The 14,833-nt window shown below is 38.3% G+C and overlaps 1 protein-coding gene across 1 annotated transcript in view; it reads right to left on the reverse strand.

Annotated features, from left to right (window-relative positions):
* RBM25 (RNA binding motif protein 25) overlaps positions 1–14,833 on the reverse strand; it is a 35,018-nt gene that overhangs the window by 10,854 nt on the left and 9,331 nt on the right. Inside the window, exons 3-10 of the mRNA XM_050896928.1 lie at positions 12,843–12,892; positions 11,189–11,359; positions 10,817–10,874; positions 9,475–9,635; positions 6,720–6,902; positions 4,447–4,500; positions 4,105–4,188; positions 241–521 (exon numbers count right to left, since the gene is read on the reverse strand). Coding sequence (XP_050752885.1) covers positions 241–521; positions 4,105–4,188; positions 4,447–4,500; positions 6,720–6,902; positions 9,475–9,635; positions 10,817–10,874; positions 11,189–11,359; positions 12,843–12,892 — 1,042 coding nt within the window. The remainder of the gene's footprint in view (positions 1–240; positions 522–4,104; positions 4,189–4,446; positions 4,501–6,719; positions 6,903–9,474; positions 9,636–10,816; positions 10,875–11,188; positions 11,360–12,842; positions 12,893–14,833) is intronic.

Genomic DNA, 14,833 nt, shown 5'->3' on the forward strand with positions numbered 1-14,833 from the left:
TTAAGTCATGGTTGGGTGGTTGCTTACTGCATACTGCAGTCCTTATATTCCTGTGCTGTGGAGGGAATCAAGTGCTCTTCCAATTTGTGTAAATACATTTCTAAAATTTTGATTTCCTGTTTTTACTCTGATCTTCTGAAAGGACCATTCTCTTTTGAATGGCAGCTGATCTGCTGAACTACGCACTTAGTAAACAGCACTAGGAAAAACTGAAATAAATAGCAACTCAAGTGCATTTACCTTGATCTGCTGCGATCCTTGTTGCGATCTGAACTCCTTTCACGATCTCTGTCACGATCTCGGTCTCGTTCGCGGTCTCTGTCTCGGTCCTTAGTTCGGTCACGATCCCTATCTCGCTCTCGTTCACGCTCCCGTTCCTTCTCCTTCTCTCGTTCACGCTCCCTCTCTCTTTCACGCTCCCTCCTTTCTCGTTCACGCTCCCGTTCCCTTTCTCTTTCTCTGCGTTCTTTTTCAATTTCCTGTCTTTCTTTCTCCTTTTTGCCTTTTTCCTCCTCCAGTTTCTAAAAACCAACAAGAGAACTTCCATAGTTAATTTTGTAGTTATAGGAACTGGATATTCCCGGCGCAACACACAAGGCTGGTAATGGAAATACCAAAACCGCCACTGGTTTTAAAATATTAAACAGGGTTTGGTGGGTATTTTTTGGAACTCATAAGTATGAAATCAAAATGCAGCAATCACAAGACTAAGTTTCGTGCAAAAGCATAGATCTACACAGACCAGCAATCTCCAACCTTAGCAGAGTAGGGCTGGCCTCGTATTACAAGCTGACTAAATTGCACATACACAGTGCACTGCCAGTCATGATTCAGGTGGGCCACAAATTCCATTGGCCCTATAAGCCACTTGGGTACAAGAAAAGTGAACTTCTAGCTGGTAAAATTAATTCTGTTCAACTAGGAAAATATATTTCAGTGGAATGCTTACTGGGACAGTGAGCTGTTTCCCAAAAAGTCCTGGCAGACCAAAACCGTCCTATATGAAAACTTGGGTAAAAAAAATTTATCCACTTACACGTGGTGCATGTGGTTAAACAGTGAAGAGAGCTGCAACCTTTCCCCTTTTCCCTCCCTAAAAATGTTCTAACAGTTCATGGTAAGAACTGGACTCTGCAGAATGGAATCCTTAACTTCCACCACTGCAAGATGGAGAGAGTTAAAAAAAGGTTGGAAATAGCTCTTGTGAAACACAGAAACTAAAGGGTTACCTGCTACAGTTTTACTAAAAATTGTACAAAATTGTCACTTTTTTTTCAATTAGAAACAGTTCCTATGACCAGAATTCCTATAAGACAATAGAAAATACATCAACAGAATGATAGATAAATCCATCCTTGGAAGCAATTGTTATGTGTTAACTTACAGATGCTGTGCTAGGACATGGACCGCCAACACTGGATTAACCTTGCCTATAAGCTATGTTTCTGGGAGGAAGAGCAAGTACACGGTTCACAAATATACCAAATAACAACCAAATATACCAAATTTCAACCTGATGGATGCCAGAATACCACTGTTTTGAACAAATATTGAGCAGAATAAACAGGTTTATCCCCTTTGGCTCCACGTTTACCATCACTGAAATGAAATTAAAAACTGGAACAATGAAACAGCATTTTCTCTGGTTTGTTTGTTTGTTTTTTCTTTTCTTTTAAACAAAGCATTTAAGACAACTTTAAAAAGCAATCTTACCTGATAAGTGTTCTTCTGCCATAGGCACAGGGACCAGAGAACCGACAAAGGATTACAGAAATAAAGCTAATTCACTAGTGATTAATGTATCCAGTGAAACTACGCTGCATTGATAGCACAATACAGGCAAACCAATGTTGGATACATTGAAATCACAAAAGGAAAAAGGGACTAAAAATGGTAGGAATTGGTAGAAAACTGATATGAAAAAACAAAACTTAGATTCTACAATATACACTGGGCTGAAAACCAATTTCTCAAGGACTGTATTTTACAGGAGCTTTACAGTGTTAAACCTCAGTACGGTCAGATATTAAACTAGGCTGTCAACTTTTAAAAATCCAACTTACCTCAAATATCATATACTTTTAAAGAAAAGTTTACATACTGAAGTGGTTAATACTTACAGGTTATCTTAGATGTTCCAATAGAAATTTCTTTGGTTGAACTCCTGCTTTTTTGCCACTCTCAAAAACTTTGTTCGTGGTGAGATTTCTCAAGAGAGTGGGTTTTGTTTTTTTTTTTTTTAATATATTCACACAAGTGTAAATATACACACACAAGTCTTGGTGTATTAAAAACCATTTTGTAGGTCCACTTCCTTAAATTCCAATTGAAAAAATAAATTGGTCTATTTTGTAATCAAAATCTGACCTCATCAACTTCTATCAGCCTAAATAAGAGGATCTGAAAGGGTAATGGGATGGGAACTGTATCAGATAAATTGAAGTAATGAACAGAAATGAACAGGTAGAAGAATTATAAATCTTACCTTGAGCTCTCTTCAGACTCGTCCGTGCTGTAAATGGACGCCCCCTGCAACGCTGATACCCTGACAGTCTGTGGTTATTGTTTTATAAACTCATACCAAAAACATGCAAAGGTTCACTGTGCTCACTAGCCAGCTGCTAAAGATTCAACAGCCCCTTTTAAACATATCCAATATACACAATGACTACTTTCAGTCGATTTTTAATGTTAAGAAACCCAAAATAGCCCCCCCAATAATACAGATTAAAGGCAGTAAAATGCCCAACAGCTTCTGAAACAGTGAAGCATGGTTTTTGTTTGTTTGTTTTGTTGGTTGTTTTTTTAAAAACTTATTACTTGTTTGCATCTTAGTACCAGTGACGACTTGGGGCTCGGACCTGAACACAATTCTACCGAAGTTTCACCACTGACCAGTTTCACGTTCAATTGCTCAGCTTCTCCAGATGATTTCTTCTAGAATTTTTCCCCAGGTTTTTATCTCCAACAACTTCAGTCAAGAGAAAAACTGAATACGTGTACATACAACACCGTGTAGTCACTTGTGTTTACATTGATACAGTTGCGTGAAAACATGGTACCATCCCCAGTGACTGCATGTGGTAAAGCTGAATAACACGGGCATACTTCACCTTGCTGTACCTTCAACATTTTCTTTAACGTTGATTTGGGGGTATTTTGAAATAAAAGCGTGTGCTCAAAAGAGGAGCTTGCTGATACTTCCCTAGGCCAAGGACCATTCCAGTCTTGTTGGGGAAAAAATAACACCAACTTTAAGCTAAACATTAAAGTAAGAACATTACATGCATAGTTGTGCTTTACTATCCGCAAGTATCATTTTCCAAAGCAGAAACATTCACAGATGCACTAGCATTAGTGGAAACTTCTGTAAGTGGGAACCCTGAGGTGGCACTTGATGTGCACAAACATTTCCAAGCCAGTTACCCCTTTGCATATTTTTCTGAGGGGGCATCCATAAGTATAATAAAAAACAGAAGCTCATACTTACATCCTATTCCATGTTACTTTCCAAGCTGTGAGTTTCATCTTGCATTAGTCACCATATGATCTCTATCATAATGGTGGGGGTCAATGAATAGATTAGCTTTATGGGAATTTACAGTTCTTCCATGCATCTAAAGTTTGGTAAGTCTGGTAACCACTGACCTAGTTTTAATCTTCCCCCACTCTTAACTTAGAACTATTAAAATAAAAGACTTAAATTTAATTCAAGTTTCAACTCTCCATAACATCTTGGATTATGTTACAAATCTACCTACAGAAACACACTCAAGTGTATGTCTTATACTGCAGCCCCGTTTAGCCTTTAGTTATAAATATCTTGACTTAATGTATGTGTAGAAACTTAAGTTGCGTTTATTCATGTTAAAGTGAGAAGACTGCAAAATACTCAGTAGCAATCAAAGTCTTAGCATAAAGATGTCAAGGGCCACTTTAACGTGGTAGTTGTCTTTTTTGACTTGTAAAGGACTATATGTATATTAAACCTAATATAAACATCATTTTAAGTGATATTGCAATGTACTGCTAAATTTTATAATAGTGGTTTTTTGGATTTTGAAAAAGCCTAATTTGTATCAAGTGCAAAAACAAGAATACTACCTTGTGTGTGTCTCTGAATTTACTGATCTCTCTTGATATCAGGTCTCTTTTGTCTTCCTCCATTTCTATAGCATTTATATCCTCCTAAAAAACAAGGGGGACAGGAGGAAAAGCATTAAGAGCCATCTGTACAGACACAGGAGAACAAGAGAAAAGCTGAAGGTTAGAAGTTTTCAACCAGTCTTGCAAGAGATAAATAAAGTCCTTCTGCAGTACCAAACCTGACAGTCTGATGTTAATGAGTGAAAAAAAAAAAAATAAAAAAATCAGATGGACAAGAGTCACAAATCTGGCAACTAGCAGTAAACATAGTCATTGTCAAAGCCTACAATGTAAACGAACCTTGGTGATGAGTGGATAAGGTATCAGTGGGGCCACTGGAAATCTGCGGAAAATCTGCGGAAAAATCCACGGAGATTTTTTTTTTTAAAAATAGATTGCACACTACTCTGAAAAACAATGTTTTGTATGTTTGTACTATAAAGCAATATTGTATTGCTGTGATCTCATTTCTTTGATTCAACAAAATTACAGAAGAACCTCGCTAATTCTCCCTTCTCTGAACTACTTAAAATACATAGTGAGGTCTCATATTAGTAAGACTTCACTGAATTACAAGTGTACTACAGGATATTAGTACGCTATGGTAGCATCATAAACAAGACTAAGCTACACTTGCCAATATAAATGATCAGTATATTTGCGGTGGGTATGTCTTGATTTTATTTACTCGCTAATTCGCAAAATTTGGTAGATTGCACCTACTAACTAATAGTTAGTGCGAATTAGCGAGGTTCCCCCGTGCTTGAAATTGAAAACCAGATTCCACTCACTCTCAGTTCCCCGCACACATTTTCAACTCCCCCACATCAGTCATGCCTTCATCCAGAAGAACTAACAGACTCTGCTGCTAACACCAGCGGGAGCCTTCTTCACACCAAGCTCTTCAGGGGACAACAGCCCCAAAGCTGGCAAGTTTCACCACCTCCCCGCCCCCCCTCCAATCATATATCTGCATCCATCTTCCCTTTCCCCCCACCCTCCACAGTCCTCCTCTTCCCTCTCCTTTAAGGACAAGAGAGCAATGAGCTAGGACCATCTCTTCACTCCCACCTCTATCCACACAGGCCAAAGATGGCAACTTCCAAGTTTCTCTTCCTCCTTCCCAGTATGGGAGGGATGATGGGGTGTAATTTCAACCCACAAGTGCTATGTATTTAAAAAGAGCTTCTTTGTCTACTTGACTAGCTCAGATTGGTCAAATTCTACATTATACAGAGCTAGCAGAATATCCCTCTGTCCCAGGGACATACTCAGCACCCAGCTCTTCCAAGACTGCAATGGTCTCTTACAATGTTTAACTACCTGGCATTATTCACGGCCATATAAATATTTATCTGTACCCACAGGACAATACACATTGTAACAATGCTTGTAACAAAAAAAATACAGCTGACAGCATTAGACAGTGACTCATTTGTAAATTCTCATCCAAGACAGCATCTTCTCCCAAAGGGAGGGAGAGGAAAGAAAAACAAATTCTCAGCTCAGCACTCTTATACCTCAGGTCAGCCATGGCTAACAATGTTGTGGGGAAGATACACTCGCTCCCTGAGGGAGATATTGCTTCTTGCACCACACTTAAAGCTCCATAAGCATTTGAAACTGCATTATTGCCTTGAAATAGGTACTTTGCAGAAGACTTAAGTGGGTGAAAATCTTGGTCAATCAATTTTCCAATCTCTTTCATATTAGGTGCAGAATGGTAGGTGTGAAAGCCCATTTTCCCATGGTTAGAAACTTGGCTGGAAAAGCTAAGTCTGAGTTTGCTCATTCTTATTCCCCCTTCTCCAGTTTGTTTTAATCCATAAAAAGGTCATCCACAGAAGCAGGTCTAAACCAGAACATTCATTCCTGCTTAACAGGGGTTTTTTGCATTACACAATATATAAAAACCAGCTGATCAAATCCAGCCAAATTGAGACATGCGTTCAAAAGTGATTTTGTAAGGCAGGAAGATTACAATATGCCTTTCATCCCTGAAGGAGCCCTCCAAGGTTTGTGAGGTATACATATACACAACTAATGAAGCACTTCCACATCTGGGGAGACAGCTGCAACCAGTTGGATCAAGGCACACTACAAGAATGCATAGTATAAGCAGAGAGAAGAAGAATTTTGTCAAAAACTACCAGAGCAAATTCCTGCCATTACAAAACCGCCCTGGCATCTTTCAATGGAAATGGACGGTATGCAGGAACTCTTTACAGTTGTTTAAGTTCTCATCTGAAAAATCCTACATGCACATACAGATTAAACTGCACTAAATTCAGTATTTCCACCTTCAGAGGGATGAAAGGTCGTTTCAATCCTGCCCAGATTCAAACCTGTTGTTCCAAGAAGTCTAGGTGCTTAGATGCCTAAACCATCCTGAAGGGATGGTGTCTATAACTGACTATCTTTCAGCTTAAAAAAATGAAACTGCTGCTGACATCAATGCTTGTTGATTTGTTTTCTCATCAGAAGTTTAGGTTTAAAGTATTTGCACAAGGTTTGGCCATTATATAAAGGTGAGTTGCAGAAAAATCTGTTTTGTCCAAAATCAAAACACATACGTCCTCCTTCTTTTCCTTTTTCTTCTTCCTGGGGTGAGAGTCAGATTCCTGGGAGGGGGCATTGAGCTCGCTGGAATATTCTCGTATTAAGACTTCAATGGCCCCTTTAATTATCTGATCTCTTCTCTTCGTTTCCTCATCCAGTGCTTCATCGTCATCATTTGTCGTCTCTGGTCTGGAGTTCTAAGGAAAAATGGCAAAGTAACAGGAATCAGTAAATTGAGAATAATATTAGTTTTATTTTAGAAGTTCACCTTTGATCATCACATTCATGCCTCTATAGCATTTACTAAAAAAAAAAAAACCAAACCAAAAACAAAAACACACCCACACAAAACCCAAACCACCTACAAGTAGTTGTCAATTGCATTATTTTAGTCAGATCTTTTCACCCTGGCAATACCATAGAGACCACATAGTTTTACATGTGGAATGGCTGCAGAGAGCAAGTGTAGGATTACATAATAAAATAGAACAGATAAATGGTGATTAAGGTGGTAGACAGGAAAAGAGAAAGCACACGCACGCTCACAGAAAGGCAATCACTATAGTCCAGCTCTTGGTCAAAAGTTTCTGCTTTGTATCCTCCAGAACTTCAAGTCATTTCAATAGCAGTTCCTCAAAGCCTTCTACTTAAGTGCCATGCAATACAAATGTCTACCTATAACTTTCAAGCTGCAACTTATAATGGGAGAACTAAATTAAAGAAACATTGTTAGGGAAAACATTCCTTGCAAAGCAAACATTTTCTTATTATTGTTGATCAATTACTTTCTGGTTCCTCATCTTTTTGCCCCTTTCCGCCTTGTAGGGAGGAAAGGGAACACACAGAAAGAAGTGCATTTCACTAAATGTTACGTGAAAGGGTAGAACAATGATCTGCATACTGAGCAAGGTAGCCCACCTCTTGATCCCCTGAATCTTTTAGAAAAATGGAATCTCACCTGAGAATCCAGCTGGGTATCCCGTCAAGCGATAGGTGGTGGGTGGAGTGAGGGGGAGGGAAGGGTCTGATGGAGCAGCAGCTAAGAATGAGGGGGAAGGGAGGATTCAGTTGGAGCTGAAGAGGCTGCCAGGCCAAGGAGGAGCAGGCTGAAAAGAGCTACAAGGCAGTGACAGGGAATGGAATTGAAGAGGTCCAGGGAGAAGAAGTGATCAGGGAGAGGAGCTAATTAGATAAAGGTTTGCTTGGTGTGTCTCTATAAGAAATTGTGTTGTAGTGTATACGTTTGATTTCTTAATAAAAAAGATTAAAGAAAAAAGTTGCAACTTTTGGATCTGAGTGGCACCAGCACACCAATGATGGTATGAAAGAAATTGCAAGCAGTATGATTACAATACACTTCATCAATGTTCCTCGGCAATTCACAGCCTTTCTGTGCACCACCACAAACAAAAAAAAAACCATTTGGAGCTAATCTCACTCTACAGTTCAACGGAATTGGCACATACTGTTATCTTCACCAAAGCCACAAACAGTACCCTCTGCTTTATTACAATCGATCCCCCAGGATTGACTGTAACCCACAGGAGCTCACAGAAACAAAATTCGTAAGAGAGATGTACAATAACTCCACTGACACTTTAAGCTTGTTTATAATATCAGCTGTGAAGCACAGTATTACAGGTGATGCCAACAGGAAACAAGGAAGTATGGAATGGAAGGGGCAGTCAAATCAAACCCTTACCTAGGTTAACAGCTAGTACCTTACTCCATTCAAAACCAATGCAGTTAGCACTCTGCTTTACTGAGCCATTGCATTTAATCCCATACACTGGGTACACAGTCAAAAATGAGTCAAATACTTCAAGCCATCATTACGCCTCTAATTCTGGTTAAATAAAATGAAATAAAAGCACTTGTGTTCCCACTGTATTTTACACACCTTTAAGAACAATTCCAAATTGGAATTTTAAAAATTTACCTGCTACAGTGTGATTAGTATTTTTAGTTTTCTGAACAAGAGCCTCTTCTCACTTTCATTTTACAGAAATAATTATTTTAAGTACTTAAGGCATATGCAGAACTTGAAAATAGTTAGAGACCAAGCCCAACAATTTGATTGTGATGTGAAATATATTTTAGCAAAGAAATAGATAAAATTAATTTTAATGCAAATTTGTCAGTTAAGTATCTTTGTATCTCACAAGAATTCAACATATCAAATATCTGCAATTATTCCAGAACAGATCCTTAACTCTAGAAAGGAATGGTACAAAACCAATTTCCCCATCTACTAAATGTCTGTAAGCTGCCCACTGCCTCGTAACTGCATCATCTACTGAACAATCTACTATCTTCCTTTTTTTTAATTTGATCTAGATGATCATCAGTGAAGCAGAAAGAAACTCCAATTCTCCTCAGACAACTGATTTACAGACTCTGACAAAGTAACAATTACTTCTAGAGTTTATATACTTTCAAGAGTTTCTAAACAAAAATTAGGCAACAGACTCATAAGGTATAGCGCATATTACTACACTTTAGAATGAGTGACAGAATTAATTCTAGAGATTCAGTTGTAGCTTACAGATAAGTTTAAATTCTGGTGAATTAAGAGCTTAAACTTCACTGCCCTTCAACATATCTTCAGGCTCATTAATGTGATTCTGGTGAAATCCTCATTTTAGGATTCATTCTAATTAAGGGCAGAGACAAGAATAGAAACTAAGAGACACACTCACAATCTGATCTAGCAAGTATGTTACGTTGCCCTCCTGCCAAAATAACACAAGTCACACATTATATACGTACCCCATTAGAAGCTTTTTTCTTTGCTTTCCATTCATCTAGCTGAGCCTTTGTCTTTGCATCAACTTTGACTAGCAGCTTCTTCTCTCCAATCTGGAGATCATGGAGTAGTCTCAGTGCTCGTAGTGTGGATTCTGGTTCTTTGTACTCACAAAATCCAAAGGCTGAAATGGATGATTGAAACGAAAAGTAAAAGTGTTAAAGCTCTTCAGGTAATTTACTTTGTGTAAAAAAAGTGTTTTGAATCAATAAACTTAGAACATAGGCATTTATTTTTTTTAAAACCAGGAGTACACATAATAAAAAGTCAGAAAGATCATTCACTGCGTTAGTCTTTGATATAACTAACAGCCCAGTGAATAAGGTGAAAGTAATACATACATTGTAGATGCCCCATTCCTGGAAACATTCAAGGTCAGGTTGGACAGGGCTCTGAGCAACCTGATCTAGCTGAGGATGTCCCTGCTCATTGCAGGGGGGTTGGACTAGATGACCTTTAAAGGTCCCTTCCAACCCAAACGATTCTATGATCCTATGACTGTGTTTGTAAAGCTTTTGACACATCTGTCTTAACTAAGGAATGCAGCCTATATGAAGACATCTCAGGTGGATTTGTAATTGTCTGAAGACCAAGGACATCAATCAACAGCTCATTGTTAACCTAGAGGGAGGGATATTTCAAACTAGGTTCTTCACAACAGTTACAGAAAGTTGTAATTGAGAAAAACACCTTACGAGAGCAAAATAAACAACGTATGATATATAAGAAAGCTGAAGAAACTGAATTACATCTTCAAAAAAAAAAACCTAGGGAAGATATGAAAACACTAACAGCAAAAAACAGTAACCAAAATTGTTTCCTGTATCCACTGGAGAAAGGTCACAAGAAAAAATAAATTAGTTTAATTTGACGATAGGGAAGGAAGATAAATTTTACATCAGGAAAACCTCCTTAACAGAGAAAGATAATACACAGTAATGGAAGAGACTATTAACAGTGTTGCAAATATGCTCCTTTGGAGGCTAAGTCCAAACTGGTAAACCTTTCTCAGGGATGGTCTATAAACTCCTGATTCAGTCTCAGAACAGAAAGCTGAGCAAAATTAGGCTCCCAAGAATTTTCCCATTTAATCTTTCTCAATTTTTTTTTTTTTTTTTGTTCTGTCTTGATTCCAAGGACAGAAAATACTAGCCCTTTACTAGGAAGTATTTAGCAGTTAAGTATCATATACAGTATCTTAAAATGTAGAAGTATTAAGAATAGCAGTGTGTCAGACATTGGACAAGCTGCCAGGTAATAAAAACAAGAGTGTGACTAGAGATTTTGAAAAGTATGAACAATTACCTTGAAGTTTTCCAGATGCCCCTTGTACCCTCTTCCAACTCAAAACCAAGCCGCATTTCTGCATTAAAGATAAATATTATTAGTTAAATATTATCGTTTATGTTCAAAACATTACAAAAACTTAACACTTTTTGCAAAAGATGACATGTAAAAAGGGTAAACACTACTAAAAATAAAATATGTCTATGTTCACTGACACCTACAGCTTAAGAAAGCTGTACTCTTCACTTACTGACTTTAAACTCAAGCATAATGGACTGCTATTCCAGTGAGTGGGACTAACTTTGCTTTTAGTTTCAAGTTTCAGCTTGTGGGTCATTACTTCATTCATCAGCCAGGGATGAAATTTAACAAGCAGTCCACTGTACTTACTGCTAGAAGCTGCCGTATGAGCATGTCCGAGGCCTTCTCGGAAATGTTGCCTACAAAAACGGTGGTAGTGGGACCGCTGTTCTCATCGTTTTCTTTGTTCTTTAAGCCAGGATGTTCTTTTCTGGCTCCCAAATGTTTTCCAACCATAGACACTGTGGTAGGAACTAACACCTAGAAAGAGGAGGAGAGGGTGTAAAATAAAGTGTTGGGTGTCTCTTTTTTTTTTTTTTTTTAATTTAAATACATAAGATGAAAGAGTTGGGGATGCACATGTATTTCGAAATTAAATTTTCATATGAACTTTATTTAGGCTTACAGAGTGAGACACCAATAAGTGGTTCAGGCTTTAACACTTTATACAATACAAAGACTTTGCCGTTTTCTGGCAAAGACAGACAGGAAAAAAAAGGTGTACCTGAACATGGCTACTGGAAGGTCTCAAGGTGAGCATATAGTAACATTAGGTATTATTTCTTCTACAAATAACTAATTTGCAACATTTGAGTCACTGGAAGTTGAAGTACCTTACCTAACAGTGTAAAAAGAAAACTGCAAATAGAAAAGTAACTCCGACTCAAAAGGCTTCAATGGACACATGACAGGTCTTAAAGCTTTCACAGAGTGAATAAACACTACTGTTTTATTTAATCAATACACAACCCAAAGCCTCTTTGAGTTAAGGAGCAAACATCTGTAAAATAAACTGTACAGAGATAGGCACGATCATCTGTTCCAATTTGCTACACCTCTCTCCTTCCACCTAAGATTTAACGGTATATATGTACTGAGTCCCTCTTCTCAAAACACCCTTCTAGAAGTGTCACTTAATAAAAATTATTTTAATCAGAAAACTGAATAATGCATTTGTTCCAGTATCTTTGTCTTAAATTCATCGGTTTCTGTGAACATACACTCCTGTAACAGATAATACAAGCTATCAAAAAATTCAGTATTTTGGGGAGATTTCACTTGTGCAAAATTGTAGAAATGGTAATTCACCTTGAAGCCAAGAAGCAACCTTTATATTTTAAAGAGCGCTTTTTTCCCGCCCATCATAAACCTTCCTTCCAACTAGAAATTAGTAAGACAGAGAAAGAGACCTTTCTCTCATACGCTGTTCCATAGATGCATACTACACGCAACTATTCCTTCCCATGCAACTATTCCTTCCCATGCAACATGGGGAAAGAGAGCTTGTTTGTAAGCTTGTCAACACACGTCTTTCTGGCCAGCTCAGCAATGCTGCATGATGGCCTTATAAACCTGGATGAGGTGATGCCTCCAGAGCACTCTGTTAGGCCAACAAACTCAAAAGCAAGAGACCTGGAGTCTAACTGATCTAACTGTACTGTATAGGAAGACCATGCATGACCCAAAGGCAAAGCCTAAATCACTGTATTTGAGAGAAGTACATCTTCTTGCAAGAACAGTAATTGCTTTACCTTTGCAGCTAGCAGCTCCAGACATTACTTCAAACTTTGTCTAGGTCAGAAATTAGCATAATATTTGCATAACAGTTGCATTTAAAGTGAAGTGTTTCTTTTCATAGTATGAATTCTGATGGAATAGAGCAAAACAAAAATACTGTTGACATCTACTAAGTTTTACTCTCCATTTTATTTTGCTGTCATCTCATCCCCACTGTAATACTTACAGTCGGAGCAGGAGCCATAATGCCCATTGGTACAGGAATCATAGGGGTCCCTGAGAAAGACAAGACATTAATATTAGTCTGCCCTGTTGAGATTACTGATGAATACAAATGAACTGATCGCAGACATGATTTCCAAACCAGACAGCAATTTGGTCAAATAAGAATTTCACAGTACTGATTACCAGTAATTTTTTAAGCATTAAGCATAGCCTGAGTACACTAACATACCACATGCATCCTGGTCACTTTTATCATATTACCATTTCAACTTTGTTCATCACAAACAAATCTATTTTCAAAGCACATTCAAACCACAGTATTGTTCTAGAAGACAGCCATGTGATGAATGAGGCAGGGAATTCCATGAATAGAGAGCAAAAGCAGCTGAAGTCCTACAGATGATAATCTCATTCCTGACTTGCGCAATTCTCATAGCACAATTGATTCTGCATACAGCTTAGGGATGAGGTCCTATAGAGAATGCCACCAGGCTTCATGCCACTATTTATGGAATAGCTTAATAAAGGCAGCATAGAAAACCTCAATCCAGAAGCTCCCTACCTGCCGACTACTTGACTTGGCAGTCTCTAAAACTTAATTTAAAGCAATATTTAATCAGGTGAAACCACACAATACCCTCTTTCCCCCTACCAAATTCACTGGCAGCTTTAAGTATTATCATGTGAGCCAGTATCTAATCGTAATAAAGGCTGTTTATCCTTCCATGCCAGCTGCCAGAGGAGGTTAAAGATATTAAGTGAATGGATTTGAAAACTACTTGTTGGCCAGTAAAGACATTGAGACTCAAGAACAATGAAGTCAATCTCATGTTCTTCAGAGAAATACCCTCTAGGGATCCTAGATCTCTTTTTTCATTCTATAAAAAACTTCCTTCGTCTTTCACTCTCAATCCTTCCCTTTTGATCCTTCCCTTCTCCATCTCTCTTACTGCTGTATTCATAAAATCCTAACCAAACTTCTGCAACCTACTGTTTCTGGACTTGTTTCCTCACCTTCTCCAGTGCTTAGTCCCGAAACAACACTTCTCCTCAGACACCCTCTCCAGCTTTTTCCTCATCCATTCTGGTTTTGCTTTGATTCCATCATTTTTTTCCTCCATCACTCAATCCTCTTCCTCAGTCCCTTCATATTAAAGTCATACTACCTCCTATCCCTCCAAAGCGTTCAGAGAATCAAAAGGTGTGTTGCTCTCCCATGCTCTCAGTTTTATTGCACCATGGCATCTCACAGACTGGAGGAACTACTCCAAGACAAGACTCTGGTTGTGCAGCCCTATAACTATTACAGCTATAATTATCATGATGCTGAACTTGGATTTTAAAGTTACAACTCAGTAAAGATACTTATGTTATCACTGACAGTTCTCTGAAACTATCAGCCCAGTGCTCAGCAGAAGCCAAAAAAATCCACTAAAATGTTGGGCATCATCAGCAAACATACTGATGATCAAGACCACAGGCATCATTTAGCTGCTATACAAAAAACTGGTGCACCTATACCTTGACTACTGCCTATAGACCTGGCTTCTGCAACCCAAGAACAACATGCAGCCTTAGAGAAGAGCAACTACATGACTTAAGTGTTGAAGCAGCTGCTTTCCTAGAAAAGACTCTACACTCTGAGACTCTTCAAGTGTGGAGGTTTGCAAGGCATGGAACACCACTGAGGTGTACAAAACCACAAAACACCACTCACCCAACTCCCACATGAGAACTGGGGCAGGAGGGGGACACTAAGCAGGCAATGAGTTTAAAGACAGACATAAGAAAATAGCACTTTACACAGTGGTTAATGAACTTCTCAAATTTGGTGCAAGAGGCGACAGTGGAGATGGACAGTATCAGCAGGTTCAAAAAATATTAAAATATTCATGAATGACAGGTTCAGGAAAAGATAAAGGAAAAATGGAAGATCATACTCTAACATCCCTAACACTACAATTGTATGAGGGAACAGACTCAGAAAGCGGA

This window comes from Gymnogyps californianus, chromosome 5 (assembly GCF_018139145.2).
Source record: "Gymnogyps californianus isolate 813 chromosome 5, ASM1813914v2, whole genome shotgun sequence".
NCBI lineage: Eukaryota > Metazoa > Chordata > Aves > Accipitriformes > Cathartidae > Gymnogyps > Gymnogyps californianus.